Source organism: Staurois parvus, unplaced genomic scaffold (assembly GCF_062004578.1).
Source record: "Staurois parvus isolate SC_StPar_1 unplaced genomic scaffold, SC_StPar_1.0 ptg000558l, whole genome shotgun sequence".
NCBI classification, from domain to species: domain Eukaryota; kingdom Metazoa; phylum Chordata; class Amphibia; order Anura; family Ranidae; genus Staurois; species Staurois parvus.
Window position 1 is genome coordinate 296,767 of NW_028318354.1, and position 25,036 is coordinate 321,802.

The 25,036-nt window shown below is 44.5% G+C and overlaps 2 protein-coding genes and 1 long non-coding RNA gene across 3 annotated transcripts; 1 reads left to right on the forward strand and 2 right to left on the reverse strand.

The window, feature by feature from the left end:
* Positions 1-4,458: 4,458 nt before the first annotated feature.
* On the reverse strand, positions 4,459-5,256 carry LOC149450922 (paraneoplastic antigen Ma1 homolog). The gene has a single exon (XM_089691246.1). It carries the CDS (start codon positions 5,254-5,256, stop codon positions 4,459-4,461), a length of 798 nt encoding a protein of 265 aa, XP_089547372.1.
* An 11,501-nt stretch (positions 5,257-16,757) lies between these two features.
* On the reverse strand, positions 16,758-23,948 carry LOC149450923 (nicotinamide N-methyltransferase-like). Its single transcript, XM_089691254.1, has 3 exons — positions 23,714-23,948; positions 21,696-21,903; positions 16,758-18,006 (listed from the first exon to the last, which is right to left on the reverse strand). Exons 1-3 carry the CDS (start codon positions 23,862-23,864, stop codon positions 17,568-17,570), a joined length of 798 nt encoding a protein of 265 aa, XP_089547380.1. The 5' UTR covers positions 23,865-23,948; the 3' UTR covers positions 16,758-17,567.
* On the forward strand, positions 17,478-19,546 carry LOC149450924 (uncharacterized). The gene is made up of 2 exons (XR_016315181.1): positions 17,478-17,534; positions 19,166-19,546. It is a non-coding gene; the product is annotated as an uncharacterized LOC149450924 (long non-coding RNA).
* Positions 23,949-25,036: the final 1,088 nt, after the last annotated feature.

Genomic DNA, 25,036 nt, shown 5'->3' on the forward strand with positions numbered 1-25,036 from the left:
TTGCCCCAATAGCAAGCTTCTTACTATGGGGACACTCAAGCAGGCTCTCTCCCGAGCTGCGCTCCTGTTAATGGACGTTGTAAGTATGGAGGGAAGGGGTCTGACAGGGGTGGGGGGATCTGCACCCAGAAAGTTATTCACCCTAATGCCTAGAATGCTAGACATGTGCAGAACGAAAAAATTAATTTTGTTTCAATGTTATTTAAATAATTTTGTGTCGGTAAATTAGTTTAATTGTTTTTTGTGTTTTGTTTCATTTTCGAATTTCATACAAATTCAATTCTACTGCATTCGGAAACTTCGGTATTCTAATTCGGATTGGCATTTTAAATCCAATTTATTCTACTTGAAATTTGAATTTTGGAAGATGGTTATATTCTGTTTTATTCTATTCTCTTATTTTCTATTCTATTCGAATTCTAATTTATTCTATTCAAAATTTGAATTATAGAAGGTTATATTCTTTCTATTGTGTTCTTTTTTTAATCTATGGAATTCTATTCTATTCTTTTCCAAACTATTCTATTTAAATTTATTCTATTTGAAATTTGAATTTCGGAAGATTGTTATAGTCTATTTTATTTGATTCTATTTTATTCTTTTTTTATTCTATTCTCTTCAAATTTGAATGTATTCTATTTGAAATTCGAATTTCAGGAGACAGTTATATTCTTTCTATTTTATTCTATTCTTTTCTATTCACATTCAAATTTATTCTATTTGAAATTTGAATTTCGGAAGACAATTATATTCTCTTTATTATATTCTATTTTGTCTATTCTATTATATTCTTATCTATCCTATTCTTTTATTGTTTATTTTATTATTTTCTATTCTAAGATATTCTATTGTTTTCTATTCTTTTCTAGTCTATTCTATTAGAATTTGAATATATTCTATTTGAAATTTGAATTTCAGAAGACAGTTATATACTTTCTATTTATTCTATTCTTTTCTAATCTATTCTGTTATTTAATATTTTATTCTATTATATTGTTTTTCTATTCTATTATTTTCTATTTTTATTGTCTATTCTATTATTTTCTAATTTATTCTATTATTTTCTGTTCTATTCTATTTTTTTTATGTATCCGAATCCAAGTTGAATTCGATTCAAATTTCGTTTCATTATTTTTGATTTGTTATGTGGGAACTCGCTTCAACGTGGTAGAGCTTTTAAACGCAAACAGCTACTCGCTTTCTTTTTCAGGGCCTTTTTAGCCCACTTTTATTTAAATGAAAGTTCAATAAGATAAGAGGTTCCCACGCAGGGGTATCCACCATCACACAAAACAACGATTCAGCCTCCTGGCTTATACTCAGCTTGATGTCTGTCTCCTGCAGACTTCAAGAATTATGGCTCTTGCACACTGCTGGCCTCTAGCACACAGCTAGTCTCTAGCAGCCCCTTGCTGCTTTTGGCTTCCACCTCTCCTAGGTGAAGCCCACCTGACTTCCAGGCAGTGACCTCCTGTCTTCCAAGTGGAGCCCTCCTGACTCCTATCTGCCGGGGTGGAGCTCTCCTATCTGCTGGGGTGGAGCCCAGAACCCTGGTCCTGACTCTCTCTAAAGGCCTGCACACACCTGTGCAATCAGTCTCCTGGCCTATCCCAAAACCTGGTCCCAGGATTGGAGATTTCATCCCTCCCAGATCTCTTTGAAATCTCCAAGCTCCAGATCCCAAAACAGACCTTACAAACAAAGGAGGAAAGTGAAAGGCCACTTTCCTCCGTATCAAACACTTACCCTGGAGCCCCTCAACCTGCCTTGTTGAGAATCCAGGGTGACAGATCGCCACACTGTCACAGTTACTATTGTAATTCAGAGACATCCAAACGTCCAAATGACTAAAATTTCATCTGAATTTCAATTTGAAGCAAAACGCACATATCTATAGAATGCATTAAGGTAGAAAAAAACCTTCTGCCTTTAATAACACTTTCGTGTGTGTGTGTGTGTGTGTGTGTGTGTGTACAGCCATTGCTGATGTGAACCAATCTGCCCTGATGTTTTTAAGTGCAACTTTTATTAAAGCTGTTTTACAAAACAGTATCACACTATGTGAGGTTCTGCTTTGTTTCCTTCCCTGTGCTGCTATTTCTGATGAATCTGGAGGGTCTATCAGGGAGAGGCAGCCAGGGTCAGATTGCACAGCAGCTGCCAAGATTCCAAGTGCTGTGTGCCAAACTTGCTTAAAGCGGTGTTAAATCCAAACCCAAAATGCAATATATTTCAGCGTACCAGTCATTCGATGCGGTGGCTGCATTAGTTTTCTGTTTGGCTTGTTTCCCTCTGTTTTCACCTGGTTTAAACTCTTCAGCCACAGCACAAATCTTGAGGAGACAAACCAGTAATATACAGAGACAGAGTTCTCTCATCAATCAGCAGCAGCAGCAGCAGCAGCAGCAGCAGCAGCAGCAGCAGCAGGAATAGCTAATTCTGAGCAGCTTGGGCTTTCCAAGATCTGTGTCACTCTGAGAATTAGAGAGCAGGCTTTCTCATGACCATTCTCCAGAGATGTACAGCAAATGCAGCAATATCAAAATCCCCTTTCATCACAGACTACTCACTGTTTCTGGATTGTCCTCTAGATAGCATTAGACAGTAGTAGAAATCCTCTCTTACAGCAGCTCCAAACTCTGAGAGACACATGCACTTGAGTGGCTGTAATCCTGAGTGTCAGACAGGACAATCCTTGATTTGCACACTGTTCTCCTGCAACAATTCTTCTGCTACACACTCCAAGCCCAGCCCATGGGCTCTAGCAGCACAGAGAGTGAGACTCTGATTTTACACCAGGAGCCCTTGCTCCATACGGTCCCCTGAAAATGTCTCCTTCCCCACATGTGCTTCTTCTTCCTTTTTCCTCTCTCCTTTCCTTAACAGCCAATCATAAGTTCAGCTGCAACAGTGCTGCTATGGGTAGATCCTTCTCAGCTGTAGCAACAACCAATCAGAGCACAGTCCTGCTTTCCCTGTCTGTCACTCACAAAGAGGGAAAAGAAAAAAAAATGATTTGCAACTGCTGTTTAAGATTTAAAGCAACCAGCACATCTCTACACTCTCTCCCCACCAAAAATCTTTGGTCCTCCAAAGATAAAATGTTAGCACACAGATTTTAACTGAACAGTACCTAACATTACAGTAAAACTAAGACTACAGTTTCACCAGTTTACCCTGTCTGGTAGGAGGGAGCAGACTTATTTTGTGATACCTTTGAACACAACATTCAGGCAGGGGAGCTTCCCACCAATCTCCTTTAATATAAGACTGCGTCTGGGATGAGGTGTCACCAGGTATACAGGGGCTGCATAGTTAATTGAAAGGTCATGTGCTTTAATAGAACGATGAGCAGTGATCACAGATTCTTGTGTACTGACCCAAAGTGTCATACGTAAGTCTCTTTGGTGGCCTAACTGCTCTGGGAGGCTTTGACTCTTTATCTTCAACTGTAGAGCTTGGAGTAGAAGAAAGTACAGACCTGGGAAACTCATTTTCAGTCTCTGGAATAGACAAAGGTTCCTCTGGTACTTGTTCAGAATCCGCAGTGCTGAGCTGTGTAGATCCAGAATCAGAAATCTTGCTAACACAATTTCCTGAATCCATTTCCATCATGTAATGGGAACTAGTGGGTTTCCCACAAATTTTAACGTTAGCCCTCAAGCAGGTGAACCTTCTTGGAGGAATCACCTGTTCCTTTCGGTTTAGTAACCACACATGTCCAACCTCCTTCTTTAGGGTTAGTCTTCTCTCGTTGTAAAGCACGGAATGCAGATTTTAATACAGGGTGTTTTTGACTGTATTGAGCTGTGGCTGCAACATCCTTTGGATAAAATCTGTATTAGTCCCTACTAAAATAGCAGTGCCTGTATCTTCGTTTTGGCCTAGGACATACAACTGCCAGGGTCTCAAAGGTTTCAGCAGACCCCACAACAATAGTAGGGAACTCTAATTTGAGGGAAACATATCCATCATAAGGAACTTTTGTATTGCTCAGGCCCCAGATCTCCAAATCTTCCAAACTGTTTAGGGGAAAAGTGTCAGGTACGTCTGGTAAAAATCCCTGTAGAAGATAGTGATTTGTGCACCAGTATCCAACACAGCTCGGCCATACACTCCCTCTATTTTCACTGATACTCCAGGTGAAGATCCAACTAATCCCTTGGGTAACCCTCTTGATCTAAGTCGACCAGTAGTTCCACAGTCAGTAATTCCAAATGACTGTCCTCTCGACTTGCCTGAGGTTTGTCTTGAAAAAGGAGACTCTCTGAATTACTCTCCTTTGGTCTCTAATCCCTTTAGATGGACTTGCACAGCTGCTTCTATAGTGGCCTGCACCACCACAATTGTAACAGATTACAGGGTTTTTGTTGTTTCCAGCTAGAGTGGGGTTTGTCTTGATCTGAGGCTGTCCCGCTTCACGCCCTTTGGAGGACATCAGCATGGCAATCATTTCCCTCAGCTCGGACACCTCGCCCTCAATGAGGCTATTTCAGGGTGAGTATTTGTCGTACTTACTAACGCAACCCCAACAGCTGAATATGGTCCAGAGTATTTCTTTTTTTCTTCTAACCTTGCTTCCTCCTCTCTTACCATTCTGATCAGCTCAGGATATTTTAAGTTTTTGTTGTCTGTCCATGTCCTCAACTGGATCATAATAGGGTCTAAGGGCTGTGCTCCTTGTAAAACCTGCTGAACTCTGATCTTGTCTACTGTGTTGGGGTTGATACCTTTCTTTGTTAACAGCTGATGTATAATCTCATCCAGGCGCATTATATACTCAGACAATTTCTCTCCTTTTGCCTGATAGGGGTGTTCAAGTTTGTACATAAGATCTGAGATCTTATCAGTCTTCCCAAAAACATCTTGTAAAACACTGAGGTAGTACTGGCCAGTACAGTCTGGTTGGCTGAGCTTTAGGTTTCGCACTGCCCTTGAAGCTGCTCCCCTTAAACTTTCATAGATTCGCTGTTTCTTTTGTGTCTCAGAGACATCCCATTCACTTAACGCCTGTATGGCCCGTTCAATCCATTCCTCAAAATCATCTTCTCCCACTGGTGTAGGTTGCTTTCCAGAGAAGAATCGCAATTTGCGATATTCAGATCTATTGTTTAATGGAATAGATGTCAAACACTTCTCCACTAGATTCCCGAGGGTATTCAAAACCTCTAAGCCAACAGTAGCTGGTGAAGAATCAGATTCAGCCTGAGCAGTATTTGCACTAGGAGGTACATTTGACCCTTTGGCAGGCTCCATCCTCACGTCTTTGGGGTGAGCTAGGTATAGCTAAATCAGGTAGGTGGAGCTAAATATCCCAGACGAGCCCCCAAATGTAGCACACCCTTGGGTGATTCTTGGCTAGATATATAGGTTCAGCTCCCACCTGAATCTGGTGACACCTCCGATTATACCCAGAACACTTCGACACTCTGAGAATATTTTTTATGGGTTTTATTGAAGAAGACAAACCCTGCAAAAGAACTAGCTGATTTAACACAGGTAATGTACATAAAACACAGATACCACTTTGCATAACACAGTTAGTAAGAAGTCACAAATCACTTGCCAAAGACTCCAAAAACTGACTAGTATCACACTGACTAGGGTGACATATGAGAGTGACATTGACACATTAAACAATAACGGTTAATGGGGTTTAGCAGCTTATTGACATTTGCTATAGCAGTACTATCTAGAGCAGAAATGTCCTACCTAGCCACTGACCAGTGAGATGAAACTTAAAGTCTCCCAACGTTGGGGCCCTTTAATCAATGGAAGAGCGCTCACTGCGCGCTCCCAGCACACATGTGTGGTACTCACGGAAAGGTCCCGGTCCGCTCTTTCGAACGGGACCTTTCCCGATCATGTGACCGCCGTGACGCGTCATCACGGCGGTCACATGATTCCTAAACCACGCCCCAACCGCCCCGCCTCCCGGCGCCTGAATCTCTTAAAGGGCCGGGAGGCGTCGGCGGGAAGGGGTTAAGCAGAATCTTCCAGTGAACATTGCAATAGAAAAGAACAACACTTCAACAAATCTTTACCTGTCAGGGCTCCCAGGTATGACCAGAGGTGTGTGACTGAAGCAGGGAAACGCAGACCTCAGATATGTTATAAACAATATAATTTATTAACACTAACAGTACAAACATAAACGCAGTGCAATACTAAAACATAATACGGTGCAAACAAACCAAACCACCCACAGATAACAGTATATACAAGCAAGCGTCGTCAGGCAGGCCGGGTCAATATCAATTGGGCAGGTAGGTACAGGGGGAGCAAGCGGAGAATGGTCGGGGTCACAGGCCAGGTTCAGCAGGTAGCAAGCAGCATAGTACAGAGGGTCAGTCAGAGGGATGGTCCGGGTCACAAGCCAGGGATCAGAACAGGTAGCAAGCAGCGTAGTACAGAGGGTCAGACAGAGGGATGGTCAGGGTCACAAGCCAGGATCAGAGCAGGAGAAGTCAGCAAAGGAACAGAAACAGGATGCAGGACAGATACAGGGCCCAGGACAAACACAACACCAAGGCCGAGTCTGCAAGTCTGGCCATCCCTTAAATACACCAGTATCATCAGTTCCAGGTGTTAGCTGGCTGAAAGGTTGAGTCTCTGATTGCTGGGAGCACCCGCTGGCCAGCCCTGGTACTGCAGATCAAAAGGCAGGTGAGTCCCACCATTGCTGGCCAGTCCATTCCTAACAGTACCCCCCCCTCAAGGAGCGGCCTCAGGACGCTCCAAACAGTCCTAGCTGGGCAAAATGTTCCACCGCCCGGGTCTGGCAACTGGCGGGATATCAAAGACTGGCACACCGGGCAGGACTCCGGGCAGCGGCACACCGGGCTGGACTCCGGGCAGAGGCACATCGGGCAGAGGCACACCGGGCAGAGGCACATCGGGCAGGACTCCGGGCAGAGGCACATCGGGCAGGACTCCGGGCAGAGGCACATCGGGCAGGACTCCGGGCAGAGGCACATCGGGCAGGACTCCGGGCAGAGGCACATCGGGCAGGACTCCGGGCAGAGGCACATCGGGCAGGACTCCGGGCAGAGGCACATCGGGCAGGACTCCGGGCAGAGGCACATCGGGCAGGATTCCGGGCAGAGGCACATCGGGCAGGACTCCGGGCAGAGGCACATCGGATTACCAGGCGAAGCAGCAGGCAGCGGGCCACCAGGCGGAGCAGCAGGCACCGGGCCCCCGGGCGGAGCAGCAGGCACCGGGCCCCCGGGCGGGGCGACAGGCACCGGGCCCCCGGGCGGGGCGACAGGCACCGGGCCCCCGGGCGGGGCGACAGGCACCGGGCCCCCAGGCGGGGCGACAGGCACCGGGCCCCCAGGCGGGGCGACAGGCACCGGGCCCCCAGGCGGGGCGACAGGCACCGGGCCCCCAGGCGGGGCGACAGGCACCGTGCCCCCAGGCGGAGCGGCGGGCGCCGGACCCCCAGGCGGAGCGACAGGTCTCGGGCCCTCAGGCGGAGCGGCGGGCGCCGGACCCCCAGGTGGAGCGACAGGTCTCGGGCCCTCAGGCGGAGCGGCAGGCGCCGGACCCCCAGGCGGAGCGACAGGTCTCGGGCCCTCAGGCGGAGCGGCGGGCGCCGGACCCCCAGGAGGAGCGACAGGTCTCGGGCCCTCAGGCGGAGCGGCGGGCGCCGGACCCCCAGGAGGAGCGACAGGTCTCGGGCCCTCAGGCGGAGCGGCGGGCGCCGGACCCCCAGGCGGAGCGACAGGTCTCGGGCCCTCAGGCGGAGCGGCGGGCGCCGGACCCCCAGGAGGAGCGACAGGTCTCGGGCCCTCAGGCGGAGCGGTGGGCGCCGGACCCCCAGGAGGAGCGACAGGTCTCGGGCCCTTAAGCGGAGTGGCCGGTGCCGGACCCCCAGGAGGAGCGACAGGTCTCGGCCCTTAAGCGGAGTGGCAGGTGCCGGACCCCCAGGCGGAGCGACAGGTCTCGGGCCCTCAGGCGGAGCGACAGGTCTCGGGCCCTCAGGCGGAGCGACAGGTCTCAGGCCCCCAGGCGGGGCGGCGGGCGCCGGATCCCCAGGCGGAGCGGCGGGCGCTGGACCCCCAAGCGGAGCAACAGGTCTCGGGCCCCCAGGCGGAGCGGCGGGCACCGAGACACCAGGCACGACAGTGGGCTCCGAGTCAACTGGTATGACCGCAGGCACTGGGTCAGACATTGGATGGTCTGGCTGGACAGCGGGCATCGGGTCACCAGGCATCAGGTCATTTGGCTCGACAGCGGGCACCGCGTCATCTGGCAAGGCAGTGGGCTCCGAGTCAACTGGCATGACCGCGGGCACCGGGGCAGACATTGAATCGTCTGGCTGGACAGCGGGCATCGGGTCACCAGGCATCAGGTCATTTGGCTCGACCGCGGGCACCGCGTCATCTGGCAAGGCAGTGGGCTCCGAGTCAACTGGCATGACCGCGGGCACCGGGGCAGACATTGAATCGTCTGGCTGGACAGCGGGCATCGGGTCACCAGGCATCAGTTCATTTGGCTCGACAGCGGGCACCGCGTCATCTGGCAAGGCAGTGGTCTCCGAGTCAACAGGCACGACAGTGGGCACCGGGTCATCAGGTACCGGATTGTCTGGCTCGACAGCGGGCATCGGGTCATCAGGTATGACAGCGGACACTAGGTCACCAGGCATCAGGTCATTTGGCTTGCCAGCGGGCACCGCGTCATCTGGCAAGGCAGTGGGCACCGAGTCACTAGGTACGACAGCGGGCTCTGAGTCAATTGGCACGACAGCGGGCACCGGATCAGGTACCGGATCATCTGGATCAACAGCGGGCATCGAGTCAACTGGCCTAATAGGATCGTCAGGCTGGATCAGTTCATCATGCTGGGTAGAGGCATCAGGCCGAGTACAGGCATCAGGCCGAGTACAGGCATCAGGCCGAGGAGAGGCTTCAGGCCGAGGAGAGGCTTCAGGCCGAGGAGAGGCTTCAGGCCGAGGAGAGGCTTCAGGCCGAGTAGAGGCATCAGGCCGAGTAGAGGCTTCAGGCCGAGTAGAGGCTTCAGGCCGCGTAGAGGCTTCAGGCCGCGTAGAGGCTTCAGGCCGAGTAGAGGCATCAGGCTGCGTACAGGCATCAGTCTGAACCACGGAAGGCAGGCTCACCGGTTTGGATACTGGCAGGATGGTACTGGTTGGAAAGAATTTTCGCTTTTTTCTGGTTTTAACTACTGGAGCACTGCAAGTAAATGCAGGTCTGCAAACGAATGGAGCAGCTGGAGACAGAGAAGAACTGGAGGATGGAACAGGAGAGGGAGCAGTTGCTACAGAGGGCTTTTTTACAGGGTTAAAGGCAGGATAGGTGCAGCGAGTGGGAACAGGGTACTGACATGCGGTAGATAGCCAAGTATACTGGGCTGTAACTGGAGGAGCTGGTGGGAATACAGGAGTAGAGTTAGAAGCAGGACTGGGTCTTTGTAAGCTGACTGAGGCTGGGTGCAACAAATCTGTCCATGTCTGCAGTAGGGGTTGAACAAAGCTGAGCTTACACAAAGTCTGTCTGGTCAATGACTGCACTGCGTTTATACAATCTCTCAGTGTCTGTGGTGAACATGTGGAATAACGCTCCAGAAAGTAACCCACATCATCCTCTAATAACCACACCAGGGACTCTACCTGGTCTGCACTAAATGGTGGCAAAAATTCATCCCTGCATTCGGGGGAACCAGATGAAACCAACTCTGCACAAACCTCAATCAATGGCTGCACCTCAGAGAATACTGTGCCCTGATCTACTAGAACATGAGCGAGCCGTATACATTCTAGCAATTCATCCCGGGTATACTCCTTCAGAGTTTGATAAGCATACTCCCTGTCATCAAACACTAGCAGATATAAATACTCAACCTCCTCAAGATCCATCCTTCCCATCAACAAGCCAAGATGGCTTCCCTGTGCAGCCACTTCTGGTCAGGATTGGCCTTGGTGTAATGTCAGGGCTCCCAGGTATGACCAGAGGTGTGTGACTGAAGCAGGGAAACGCAGACCTCAGATATGTTATAAACAATATAATTTATTAACACTAACAGTACAAACATAAACGCAGTGCAATACTAAAACATAACACAGTGCAAACAAACCAAACCACCCACAGATAACAGTATATACAAGCAAGCGTCGTCAGGCAGGCCGGGTCAATATCAATTGGGCAGGTAGGTACAGGGGGAGCAAGCGGAGAATGGTCGGGGTCACAGGCCAGGTTCAGCAGGTAGCAAGCAGCATAGTACAGAGGGTCAGGCAGAGGGATGGTCCGGGTCACAAGCCAGGGATCAGAACAGGTAGCAAGCAGCGTAGTACAGAGGGTCAGACAGAGGGATGGTCAGGGTCACAAGCCAGGATCAGAGCAGGAGAAGTCAGCAAAGGAACAGAAACAGGATGCAGGACAGATACAGGGCCCAGGACAAACACAACACCAAGGCCGAGTCTGCAAGTCTGGCCATCCCTTAAATACACCAGTATCATCAGTTCCAGGTGTTAGCTGGCTGAAAGGTTGAGTCTCTGATTGCTGGGAGCACCCGCTGGCCAGCCCTGGTACTGCAGATCAAAAGGCAGGTGAGTCCCACCATTGCTGGCCAGTCCATTCCTAACATTACCATACAGGTGAAATCCTGATGTACTGACACTTGCTTAGTATATGTAAGGGACCACCCGGCGGCACCTCTAGCAATCCACAGGTCGGGTTTCCCCAGAGCGCAGAGTCTAAGTCCCGGGTCACTTGTTCACCAGGGCCCCTGATGGTGGGGATGGACTTGGAGCGTCCCGAGACCAGGTCGCGGCTACTGGGTACACCCACCAGTGATAGAGGAGTCCGCCAGAGGCTCCCGCAGGGTGAGAGCCTGACGTGAGGAGGACCGGAGATCCTGGCGGGATGGATGGATGAGCAGGTGCAAAGTCAGACAAGCCGAGTTGGTAGCCGGGGGGTTGGTGCGGTACAAAGCAGCGGGCAGAGAATGGTCGGGTCACACGCCAGGTCAGTAACAAGAGGTCAGATCTATAAAGGGGCATCCAGGAGCAAAGTCAGGCAAGTCAGGGGTCAGGACAGGAGAAATCAGCAAGGTCAGGCAATCCAGGTCAATAATACTCACAACTACACAGGTTCAGGAACAGGGATACAGAAAGACCATACGGCAACTAGTGACAGCACAGGGGGGATTTAAATACCGCGCCCTGCGCCGTCATTGGTGCCCGGCGCGCACCTGCGAACACCAGTGCGCATGCGCAAACTCCATCGCCGCAGCTGGCCAGGACCTAGCGCCCGCATCCCGGCATGAGATGGCATTCTGCGCCTGCGCCGGGACCAGCGCCGCGGCGATCCCTGACAGTATATTCAAAGCAGCAAGCTTCTGCGGGGATTTGGAACTAAAACACACTCTTCAGTCACAGCACAAGTTTTGAGGAGACAATCACCAGTGATATACAGAGACAGAGTTCTCTCATCAATCAGCAGCAGGAATAGCTAATTCTGAGCAGCTTGGGCTTTCCAAGATCTGTGTCACTCTGAGAATTAGAAAGCAGGCTTTCTCATGACTATTCTCTAGAGATGAACAGCAAATTAAGCAATATCAAAATCCCCTTTCATCACAGAGTACTTACTGTTTCTGGATTGTCCTCTAGATAGCATTAAACAGCAGTAGAAATCCTCTCTCTTACAGCAGCTCCAAACTCTGAGAGACACATGCACTTGAGTGGCTGTAATCCTGAGTGTCAGACAGGACAATCCTTGATTTGCACACTGTCCTCCTGCAACAATTCCTCTGCTACACATGCCCACCCATGGGCACTAGCAGCACAGAGAGTGAGACTCTGTGACTTTACAACAGGAGCCCTTGCTCCATGCAGTCCCCTGAAAATGTCTGCCTCCCCACATGTGCTTCTTCTTCCTTTTTTCCTCTCTCCTTTCCTCCACAGCCAATCATAAGTTCAGCTGAAACAGTGCTGCTATGGGTAGATCCTTCTCAGCTGTAGCAACAACCAATCAGAGCACAGTCCTGCTTTCCCTGTCTGTCACTCACAAAGAGGGAAAAGAAAAAAAAATGCTTTGTAACTGCTGTTTAAGATTTAAAGCAACCAGCACATCTCTACACTTGTCTGTGGTGGTTTGGAGAGGAAGAGATTTTGTGGTTGCCCCAGGCCACACTCACACTGTGTTTTGATGTGGGCTGTAAATGTTTTGCATGTTCTTCCTTTTAAGGTGTGTTTGTGTGTTATTGTACAATGATTGTGTGTTTATCTTTGCATTGTAATCCTAACATATCAATTGCTCTGCTCTTCCAAGTTTGCTTTATTTAGACTGAAATGCAGTTTTCAGACAAACCTGATGGGAAATGTATGTGTGGGGGAGTTGGGAGGTGTTTTATTTTGGCACGTATGTATTTTTATATTGTTATTTTGATCTGCAGCTTGTTTTGTGGTTAAGCCTAAGTGATTCATATAAACCGTTTGTTTCCTGCTGTAACCTGGGAAAGCACAGTTCATTATAATCTTTTAGATTGTAAGCTCTTATGAGCAGGACTGTTCTATTTTAGCAACATCAATCCTGCTTTTTTTTTTTTTTTTTCCACCAAGAAATTGAATGTACCTACTTGCTGCTGCTGTCCAAATAAATGTGGAATGTGTATTTGATCAATAAACAATTGGACTATGTATTTTGTTTGGGGGGATTATTTCATGTTCTTGTTGAATGTAGCACAGTGGATAAATGGTTAGCACTTCCACCTGGCAGTAATAGGGTTGTTGGTTCAAATCCCAGCCATGGCACCTCCTGCCTGGAGTTTGCATGTTCTCCCTGTGCCTGTGGGTTTCCTCTGGGTACTCTGGTTTCCTCCCACAGGCTAAAGACACACTGGTAGGTTAATTGGATCCTGTCAAAATTGGCCCTAGTATATGTATGAATGTAAGTTAATGACCTTAGATTGTACGTCCCTTGAGGGTTAGGGACTGATGTGAATTTACAACATATACAGTCATGTCCATAAATATTGGGACATCGACACAATTCTAACGTTTTTGGCTCTATACACCACCACAATGGATTTGAAATAAACTGAACAAGATGTGATTAACTGCAGACTGTCAGCTTTAATTTGAGGGTATTTACATCCAAATCAGGTGAACGGTATAGGAATTACAACAGTTTGCATATGTGCCCCCCACTTGTTAAGGGACCAAAAGTAATGGGACAGATTAATAATCATAAACCAAACTTTCACTTTTTAATACTTGGTTGCAAGTCCTTTGCAGTCAATTGCAGCCTGAAGTCTGAAACACATAGACATCACCAGACGCTGGGTTTCATCCCTGGTGATGCTCTGCCAGGCCTCTACTGCAACTGTCTTCAGATCCTGCTTGTTCTTGGGGCATTTTCCCTTCAGTTTTGTCTTCAGCAAGTGAAATGCATGCTCAATTGGATTCAGGTCAGGTGATGGACTTGGCCATTGCATAACATTCCACTTCTTTCCCTTAAACTCTTTTTGATCGCTTTTGCAGTATGCTTTGGGTCACTGTCCATCTGCACTGTGAAGCGGCGTCCAATGAGTTCTGAAGCATTTGGCTGAATATGAGCAGATAATATTGCCCGAAACACTTCAGAATTCATCCTGCTGCTTTTGTCAGCAGTCACATCAATAAATACAAGAGAACCAGTTCCATTGGCAGCCATACATGCCCACACCATGGCACTACCACCACCATGCTTCACTGATGAGGTGGTATGCTTAGGATCATGAGCAGTTCCTTTCCTTCTCCATACTCTTCTCTTCCCATCACTCTGGTACAAGTTCATCTTGGTCTCATCTGTCCATAGGATGTTGTTCCAGAACTGTGAAGGCTTTTTTAGATGTTGTTTGGCAAACTCTAATCTGGCCTTCCTGTTTTTGAGGCTCACCAATGGTTTCCATCTTGTGGTGAACCCTCTGTATTCACTCTGGTGAGTGTTCTTGATCTGGCCAACTGTTGTGAAGGGTGTTTTCTTCACTAGGAAAATAATTCTTTGGTCATCCACCACAGTTTTGCGTGATCTTCCGGGTCTTTTGGTGTTGCTGAGCTCACCGGAGCATTCCTTCTTTTTAAGAATGTTCCAAACAGTTGTTTTGGCCACGCCTAATGTTTTTGCTATCTCTCTGATGGGTTTGTTTTGTTTTTTTTTTCAGCCTAATTATGGCTTGCTTCACTGATAGTGACAGCTCTTTGGATCTCATCTTGAGAGTTGACAGCAACAGATTCCAAATGCAAATAGCACACTTGAAATGAACTCTGGACCTTTTATCTGCTCATTGTAATTGGGATAATGAGGGAATAACACACGCCTGGCCATGGAACAGCTGAGAAGCCAATTGTCCCATTACTTTTGGTCTCTTAACAAGTGGGAGGCACATATGCAAACTGTTGTAATTCCTACACCGTTCCCTGATTTGGATGTAAATACCCATAAATTAAAGCTGACAGTCTGCAGTTAAAGCACATCTTGTTCGTTTCATTTCAAATCCGTTGTGGTGGTGTATAGAGACAAAAATATTAGAATTGTGTCGATGTCCCAATATTTATGGAACTGACTGTAGCTAGAGTTTATCTCAGAGCTGGGGAAAGGGCGTGCTAAATCCTAGGACAATAGCAAAAAACTGAGGCATGAAAGTTGGAAGAGGGATTATTTGAGGGTAGCCTTAACTTTTTTTTTTTTATTTTCCAGTGTCCAAATCTCTGACAGGCAGCAGTATAACCCAAGTGTCTAAGAATTACCACTTTCCTGTGTCCCTCAATGGAAGATAATAAAAATACTGAGACATAGCACTGTATAGAAACCAGCAAGGCTTAATATACATAAACAATAGAAAAACACACATTCCTATTTTTATGCTGACCATCAATCCCACGTTTCCCAAATAATTAAATTATTAAAATTTTGGGACACAAGTGTATACAATTACTAAAGCTATGGTTTCCCATGTTTTATATGTTATTTCTAAATTAGCAACAACAACCATTGGTCAGGATTCATCTGTATGTACAGATAGAGCAGATGGTATATTCATCTGCATATACAGTTGTGTTCAAAATAATAGCAGTGTGTTGAAAAAAGTGAATAAAGCTCAAAATCCTTCTAATAGCTTTTATCTCCACACACACAAATGCATTGGGAACACGACACATTCTATTGCAAATCAAAACATGAAGAAAAATAGATCAAATTTGTGTTGTTCCTCTAAAAAAATTGAAGAAAAGTAAATATTAGACTGTTCAAAAAAATAGCAGTGTTTGTATTCTTCTTTACAAACTCAAACATTCACTATATAAACTGAAAAATGTTTGAAGATTTTGCTTTCCTTTGAATCACTTAATGAATATTTGGTTGTAGTTGCACTGTTTCTGAGAACTGCTGTACATCTGTGTTGCATGGAGTCAGCCAACTTGTGGCCCCTGTGGTCAGGTATTCCAGCCCAGGATGATTGGACTACATTCCACAGTTCTTCTCTATTTCTTGGTTTTGCCTCAGAAACTGCATTTTTGATGTCACCCCATAAGTTTTCTATTGGATTAAGATCCGGGGATTGGGCTGGCCACTCCATAACGTCAATCTTGTTGGTCTGGAACCAAGATGTTGCACGTTTACTGATGTGTTTGGGGTCTTTGTCTTGTTGGAACACCCATTTCAAGGGCATTTCCTCTTCAGCATAAGGCAGCATGACCTCTTCAAGTATTCTGATGTGTTCAAACTGATCCATGATCCCTGGTATGCGATAAATAGGCCCAACACCGTAGTATGAGAAACATCCCCATATCATGATGCTTGCACCACCATGCTTCACTGTCTTCACAGTGTACTGTGGCTTGAATTCAGTGTTTGGGGGTCGTCTGACAAACTGTCTCCGGCCACTAGACCCAAAAGGAACAATCTTACTTTCATCAGTCCACAAAATGTTGCGCCATTTCTCTTTAGACCAGTCAATGTGCTCTTTGGCAAATTGTAACCTCTTCAGCACATGTCTTTTTTTCAACAGTGGGACTTTGCGGGGGCTTCTTGCAGATAGCTTGGCTTCACATAGGTGTCTTCTAATTGTAACAGTCCTCACAGGTAACTTTACACCTTCTTTCATCTTCCTGGAGCTGATTGTTGGCTGAGTCCTTGCCATTTTGGCTATTCTTCTATCCATTCGAATGGTAGTTTTTCGCTTTCTTCCACATCTTTCAGGTTTTGGTTGCCATTTTAAAGCATTTGCGATCATTTTAGCTGAGCAACCTATCATTTTCTGCACTTCTTTATATGTTTTCTCCTCTCCAATCAACTTTTTAATCAAGGTACGCTGTTCTTCTGAACAATGTCTGGAGCGACCCATTTTCCTCAGAATTTCAGAGAGAAATGCACTGTAACCAACATGTACAACATTTTCTGCCTTCCTTCCTTAAATAAGGGCAATAATTGCCACCTGTTTTTCAAAGAATGAATGACCTCACTAATAGAACTCCACACTGCTATTATTTTGAACATGCCCCTTTCAATTAGTGATTCAATTACACAGAATCAGCAGCATGCATGTCATGACTGTTGGGTCTGTTGGATTTCTATTATTCTACTACACCTGCTAGTAAATTATTTGCCATGTAGAAATATAATTTCTACCAAAAACAGTGATTGATCCGGTTAGTGATGGCTGACTGCTATTATTTTGAACACAACTGTACTTGCATAAATCATGGCAATACTGGATAAAAAACACAACGCAAAAGATGTACATAACCAGTGAAATCTGTTGATACTTTTTTATTATGAAGTACAATTTTATCTTTTACTTTCAATATAAGCATAAAAACATTCTTTTAGAAATAGTACATGAATAAAGCTGGGTACAACCAGTGGCTGAACAAAAAAACCTAACAAATACCTGCATCCACACAAGCAAGGTGGATGCAGGAATCTCCGCCGCTGTGCTATTGTATTGGGACAGTGGGCACTCCTCTACTAGCAGAATACACTGATCAGTGCTGCTGCCAGTGGCTGATTGAATGCAGGTTGTGGAACAGGGAGGGCCACATACAGATCAAATTTCAGTTTGTGTGTACCTGGCTTTATTCTGGCATCCCGTAAAATACCAATATATTAAGGTCAATTTGTGTAACTATTTGGAGATGTGGATACTGTTAGATACTGTTAGATGTTGAAATGCTAACTGTATGAGTTAATAATATGCAGCACTATTCAGCATGAAAGGCAGGAGAGATCTTGCTGCCCCGTATGTAGTTTGCATCTAATTCTGGCTCATGTTGTCATAAATTGTTAGGTTGATATATATTGCTCAGTGGTGAGCTGGACAGGCACCTAGCTGTGGATTGCAGGCAAGTGTGGGCCAACTTGAAGTGGTATTAATGCTTTTCATTATTTTTTTTACCAATAATTATGAATTAAAAATGTTTTTTTTAATACATTTAAATTTGGAATAGCAATTAATTGATCTATGATGTCTCTTCAGCTTTGCTGTACAATACATTTGGAAAGCAACAGGAGAAATTGCTGATTAGAACCTGGGTATGTACTGTATACTTTATAAGGTCATTTGCCCTATGAACATGGCTTACGGGCATGGAGAAAGTAATAGCCATCCTGACCACAGATGTTCAACCTTGACTTTTCAATTAATGGAATGACCTTTAGTTTCACTATTTCATAGCCAGCCTCCTTAAATGCCTTTTCAAGTTCTTCCTTAGTAATGGCCAGAGAAAAGAACTTTTTTTGGCCAACATAATAGTAGGAAGAGTTCAGCACACTCTGAATTATTATGTGACCTCCTGGTTTAATGAGGTCCTTAAAATTCCTCAAAACATGGGTGAAAGATTCTATATCTTTGCAGGGTGCTTCTAAGCAGAGGCAACTAATCAGGCAATCAGCTTGAGGCATCTCCACCGGGTCATATGGCTTCTTCTTCAGAGCATCACATTTCAGAACTTTTGTCACTGTTCTTCTCAGTTTTTCTTCCTTTCTCTTACAGCTCTCACTGTCACTGAAAGAACACACTATAGATTATTTTTTATCAATATTATGACTGCAAACATTTAAAGCCAACATCATCCAGCTTGTGTAACTACTACAGAGCATCCCATCAAATCTATTATACATACCTACTGTAAATAATCATAACAATATTAAGTGAATTTTATAGTATATAACAAGAGGCCTGTTACTTGGTGGAGATTAAAGCATACAAATGCATCTTTACCCCACACAGGGAAGATATATAGTATTTTCAAGAAAGTTTTCCAGAATATTTGGAAAGAAAACACAGTTCTCTTTTAGATCAAAATGTATTCTGATACATTTCTTTGGTAAAATAACCCTAATCAGTGTATATTATTTAGTCTGTGAGAAACTTATAGAGCCTACAAGTTATTTATCACACAAAGCATAGAAATACTTATAATTACACCCCAAAACACATTCTGCTATGTTTCCTCAGTATGGGGATACCACATGTGTGAGACTTTTTCACAGCCTAGATGCATGGTGGGGCCCAAAATCCAAGGAGCACCTTTTGGCTTTCAAAGAGCATAAACTATGCATCTAATTGAATGACCATCACATTTTTAGAGGCTTGGAGCACCAGAACAGTGGAAACACCCACAAAATAAAGACATTTTGGAAAGCAAACACTCCAGTGTATTCTCTGAAAGGCATAACGAGGCTTTTGAAATGTAATTTTTCACAGTTTTTGGAAAATTAGGAAGGAAAATAAAATATATTTTTTCACATGAATTTCTCAATTAATAAGATATTTCTAATACACATCATAGGCAAACTTAGAATTACACCTCAAGACAAATTCTGCTACTCCACCTGAGTATGGGGATATCACATGTGTGCAGGGTAGATAAAAATCAATGATTTTTTTTTATTTAAATCGGATTTGTTTGATTTAAATTGGATTTTTTTTAAATAAAATGCTTTTTTAGGAAAATATATTACCATCCAAAGTTTATTCCATCATGAAATAAAGATTAGTTTTTTAATTATGTAGAATAAAGCTGTATATGTTTAATTTGTTTGGTAAATAAATTCCATGAATCCATTCACAATGTCATGCTCTTCCAGAGGTTTTTGTAAGATTATTGGGCAGTTTCTCTGCCTACAAGATATTATCACAGATGCTCGGTTTACTTTTGCAGTTCTCAAAACTGAATTTGACTCAGCGGAGATCACATGCCTCTTCTTCACAGCAAAAATGTTATAACATGAACAGAGTTAAGAAAAAGACCTTCATCCTAACTTCTACAAACCTATGAATACAGAATCAACCCCTTCAGTACTAAGTTTCAAGAAGTTCAGTGAATAGAATAGAAACAATATTTTTCTGATTGTTTGGAGTGGAATAGATCTGCACAAGAAGAAAGTGAAACTAAGTGTGAGGAGGAAGGGGCTGACAGTCTAAGTTTCTTAAAATATATATATTTTGTTTAGCCAAATTAGTTAACAAACATGGATGTTTAAGCAAATCACATATGCTGGAATGTTATTGTTTCAGTTGAATAAATCTATTTAAATTGTTATTATTAAGGTAATGATTATTTTTCTCCTTCCTAAGTACAACAGAAAAGTTGTCCAAATATGAATGATTAACCTATTAAACTGGGGATAAAAAAACTAATATGAAAAGTTGTTGTTCTAAAAATCTTCATCTACTTGCATATTAAAGTTATACCAGCAAGAATTAGTCTTTATGTAGAAAACTAGGATTTAAATCAAGCCTTACTGACTAGTGATTTAAATTGTGATTTAAACCGTGCTTTAAATCAGTTTGATTTAAATCAAATCCACCCTGCATGTGTGAGACTTTTTTCACAGGCCCTATTCACATAGAGGGGCCCAAAATCTTCACATGCTTAAAGTGGCATAAATTGTGCATCAAATTTTATGACTACTTATCACATTTTTGGAGGCCCTTGAGCACCAGAACAGTGCAAACAACACCCACAAAATGACCGCATTTTGGAAAGCAACCTCCCCAAGGTACTATCTAAGATGCGTGGTGAGTCTTTTGAAGACTTCATTGTTTTGCCACAAGTTTTTGGAAAATGCAAAAAGAAAATGAAAATTGTTTTACACAAAGTTGTCAATTTAATAGGATATTTCTCACACAATGCATACTTAGAATTAAAACCCAAAACACATTCTGCTACTTCTGATTATAGTGAAACTACATATCTGAGACTTTTCCCATTTTCTGGACTGATTATATACCAGACATTGCATCTTTTGTATTACACAAATAAACCAATTGTATCAAAACCAATGTACTGTAATGGTTGCCTCTATACAAGTGGTCAGGGAAAATGGCTTAGTGTAGCGTCACCTATAGCAGTCCCAGTTCCTATAAGCCAAGCAAGCCTAGCCTACTGGTACATGGCTGCCACCAAGAATGCCATATTCACTGGCCAGGGAGTATAGGAGGCTGAATAAAGGAAGAACTCCTGTGACAATATGACTGTTTCATCGGTGATCAGGGACAATATGACTGGTGTGCCAGTGATCAGGGACACTGTGAGCTGGTGGGGAGGTGATTAGGGACACTGAGCTGGTGGTGGTGATTGGCGGCACTGAGCTGGTGCTGGTGATTAGGGACACAGAGTGGCAATGGTCTGGTGATATTGTACTACTGTGAAGGTCAATAGAGACAAAGGCCATTGCCAATAACATACAGAGATATCAGAGCAGCCACCCAGGCACTTGCTCTTGTGACAGTATTTAACAATATATATTATTTTTTTACAATCTTTTTTACATCCTGTTATCAGAACAGAGCAATGTTACCATAGCTGACACTGCACTACTCTAGGAAAGTGGTGGGGATTTTTTTTATACACTATGATTGCTTATGCAGCCATGATGGTTGTCTGACAGTTCTCAGCTACATTAATTTAGTTATTGAGAACTACTGTGACTGGCCACAGATATCACATGGTACAGGACCACTGTGAATGGCCCTGTACTATGTGATCGTTGTGACCAATCACAAAGATCACAGTAGTTCTTAATAGCTGTTTGAATGAAAGCCGATATTTACTACTGGACATATGATCAGCGTGATTGGTCACCAGTCGATCGATGATCGGCTGTGTCCCATGGACAAAGAGGTCACAGGATCATATCATTGGGGGGACACACAAGGCACAATTCTGGGAGGATCCATGGGCAAATCCTCCCAGAATGATGCTTGTCCTGCTTGGCCATTTATGTACAGTGGACAGGTGGGAAATGGTTAAAATAGAAATGAATGGTGAAAACATTTGTGTATACATAGAAGAAAGGCACAGGTGGGGTATCTGAGAAGAGGAGGATTGGGGCTGCTCTGTGGAAAACCACTACAGAGCAGGTAAGCATGGCATGTTTATTTTTTTAATTGCCTTTATTATCACTTTAACCTTCATGTAGATTCTAAGTTTAATTCCTTCCAGAAAGTTTTTATGCATGTTTAGTTGCCGCCACAGCATTGTCCTTTAGGAATCTGGTATCAAGATTCTCTATAGCAATAATATGGTGACATGGATTCTACATTACTGCAGTTACTCCCATCTCTGGAAGTGGAGGTCTGGCAGCTTTAGTAAAGTAAATTTACAGTTATGTACTCTAATTATGGTATGATGCATACAGATAGTCACACATTTTCATAGTCACACCAATCACACACTTGTAACTTACCTATTACCTTCCAGCTCACACACCCTCTTAACAATTGGAGTCCAGTCCAATGCATCGGGATCCTTCCTCAGCCACTTCTGTAGCTGTGCTCTGTTTTGCTCAAGAAAGTCAGAAGTGATGATATTGTTGAAAGCTTCACAAGCCGAGAGAAGCTGATAAATTGTGGGTCCAGTTCCAAAGTCAATTAGAAGGTCTCCTTTAACATCACCTTAGAGGATGAAAAACATACAATGGATCTTTCCTTTAGAAGTGTAGATGAGACAAGACAACACTGTGTATAATAAATAGAATACTTGTATCTGTGTTGCAGTTAGGGTTGCCACCTCATGCCTTTCAAACCGAACACATATTAATTACACGGGTTCTGAGGCTAATTTCATGCAGATAAGGCACCGAGTGAGTTTAATTACCACCATTATTAGCCACAGAACCCGTGTAATTAATATGTGTTCGGGTTTTAAAGGGATGAGGTGGTAACCCCAGTTGTAATCAGTTGGGGTTTGTATAATAAACAGAGAACCTTAAGCTGGCCATATATGGTATGAATCTTGGCCAGTTCACATATGTGTGATTTTGTATTTCCAGGTAGGGGGGGGGAACACAAGTGCCGTCCTACCCATGCCACCATTGGCGGCTATGGGTGTCAATCACTGGGTCCCAGCCGGAGATTCCCCATCAGCACCCGGCGATCACCAAGGAACAATACAGATCTCTCCCCTGTCAGCACCAGCACGCTGCTTTGTATGGCTCTGCACAGTAGAGCCATACAAAGCAGTGTGCTTACACAGTAATGCACACACACACAGCACACATAGAAAAACAGCACACAGTTAACCCTTTAATTGCCCCAGATGTTAACCCCTTCCTGCCCAGTGCCATTAATACAGTGTCAGTGCTTTGTATTAGCACTGATCACTGTATTAGTGCCACTGGGGATGTCAGTGACAGTTAGTCAGTTCCCCCCCAGTGTCAGAATGCCTGCCGCAGACCCACAGTCCTGCTATAAGTCATTGATCGCTGCCATTACTAGTATAAAAAAAAAAGAAAAATCCCAGTATCTATACCGCCATTTGTAGATGCTATAACTTTCACGTAAACCAATTAATTTACATGACTTGGGATTTTTTTTTAGCAAAGACACGTTGTAGAATACATTTTGACCTAAATTTATGACGAAATTTGATTTTTAACATTTTTTTACTGGACATGTTTAATAGCAAAAAATCAAAAATATTGTTTTGTTTTCAAAATTATCGGTCTTTCTAAAAAATAAAAAAATGCAGAGGCAAGCAAATACCACTGAAAGAAAGCTTTATTTGTGGGGAAAAAAGGACATAAATTTAATTTGGGTGCAGCATTGCATGACCGCGCAATTGTCAGTTAAAGTAACGCAGAGCCGTATCGCAAAAAATAGCCTGGTCAGGAAGGGAGGTAAATCCTCAGGAGGGCAAGGGGTTACATAGTTACATAATTACATAGTTACATAGTTAGTCTGGCTGAAAAAAGAGAAAAGTCCATCCAGTTGAACCATTAAAAAAAAAAAAGTTATAATCCTACACTCACACTCCAGAGGAAGGCAAAAAACCCAGCAAAGCATGGTCCAATTTGCTCCTGCAGGGGAAACAATTCCTTCCTGATCCCCGAGAGGCAATCAGATATTCCCTGGATCAAGTGGTCACACAATTCGTTTTGCTGCATTTTTTATGTGTTTTGCATTTTTTTCTTTTTCTTGTTGCTAGGCAGATTTAAAATGCAAAAAGCAACAAAAACGCAATACATGCTTTTCTGTAGCATTTAAATTGAAGTCCATACAACCATACAACTTGTTGCATTACCAAAAAGTCCCTGACCACTTCCAAAAAACGCACCAGGTGAAAACGCACAGGTGTGAACATGTCCCATAGGAAATCATGTTAAATGGACTGTACTGCATTTCTGTGAAACGCTGCAGAAAACGCTTAGCTTTGAACCTAGGGTAACTCTATCCTACCCTTTATATACAAAAAAATCTCATTTACCTGAAGTGAAAGTTTCATGAAAATTCCGCAATACAAAACCAACCCATTCTCCAACAAATGATCCTTCTTCGGGGTGATAGTAGGTTCTGTAATAGGCTATAGGGTCAAACTCATCAATGTAGGCTTGAGATGGTGTGTATGGGGTCTCCATGCTGATCTCCTCTCCAGGAAAGTCAAGGTAGCTCGGTTCTATAAATGCAGCTGCACTGTTACTGAGTGAAATATATGAGAACCTATATATATACTAATACTGTATACGTAGAAAGCGCGGTGAGCTGTATGACAGGTTAAACAGGACAAACACCCCTCTAGGTAAATTATTATGTCCCATTCTGAAAGTCACTATTGATGCAATGCATTGGGGTCAGGTAAGTCAGGTAATGCCTGGGGAGATAGCTGGACCTTGGGAGGTAGCCAGGAACATGGAGCAATGCTTTTGCTACAGCGAACAGCCAATCAGAAAGCTCTGTCAGAGATTAACCACCTTCCGCCCGCCATATAGTCCAATGACGAGCGCAAGATGGTTCTCTTGTTCTGGGAGGACATCATATGACGTTCTCCCATTCTCACCGCGCATGGGCTGCTCAGGGAGCACACAACGCGGCGATCGGCAGCACGCTGTGTCCCTCGGACACAGCGGATCACCGATCACAGAAAGAGCCGAAGATGTTGGTTTGGTCATGTGATCAGCTGTGTCCAATCACAGCTAATCACATGTAAACAGGGAAATGCCGGTTATCGGCATTTCTCTCCTCTCGAGCTGTCACACTGACAGAGGAGAGGAGAGCCGGCAATCGGCTTTCCGCGGAGGGGACATGTACACTGATTATCAGGGCACTGATGATCAGTGTGCCCTGATGATCAGTGTAGCCCCAGCAGTGCCACCTGTCAGTGTCCATCAGTGCATTGTGCCAGTGCCCATCAGTGCCACATCAATGCCAGATATCAGTGCCTACCAGTGCACATCAATGCCACATATCAGTGCCCATCTGAGCTGCCTTTCAGTGTCAACCATCAGTGCCAGTCAGTGCCACCTATCAGTGCCGTATCAGTGCTGCCTATCAGTGCCAGTCAGTGCCGCCTATCAGTGCTGCCTTTCAGTGCCCATCAGTGATGCCTGTCAATGCCCATTAGTGCCACCTACCAGTGCCTCCTCATCAGTGCCCATCAGTGCCACCTGTCAGTGTCCATCAGTGCAGCTTATCAGTGCCCACCACTGCAGCCTCATTAACGCATATCAGTGAAGGAGAAAAATCACTTATTTACAAAATTTTATAACAAAAACTAAGAAAAACGTTTTTTTTCCAAAATTTTCAGTGGTTT

What these genes read in the sequence shown, in the direction of transcription:
- LOC149450922 (XM_089691246.1), bottom strand. Translation starts at nt 5,256, where the DNA reads ATGGAGCCTGCCAAAGGGTCAAATGTACCTCCTAGTGCAAATACTGCT.
- LOC149450923 (XM_089691254.1), bottom strand. Translation starts at nt 23,864, where the DNA reads ATGGAGACCCCATACACACCATCTCAAGCCTACATTGATGAGTTTGAC. An exon ending in TCATGAAACTTTCACTTCAG is followed by an intron (nt 21,904 to 23,713) that starts GTAAATGAGATT and finishes TCATCCTCTAAG; the next exon opens with GTGATGTTAAAGGAGACCTT. An exon ending in TGTGAGCTGGAAGGTAATAG is followed by an intron (nt 18,007 to 21,695) that starts GTAAGTTACAAG and finishes GTGTTCTTTCAG; the next exon opens with TGACAGTGAGAGCTGTAAGA.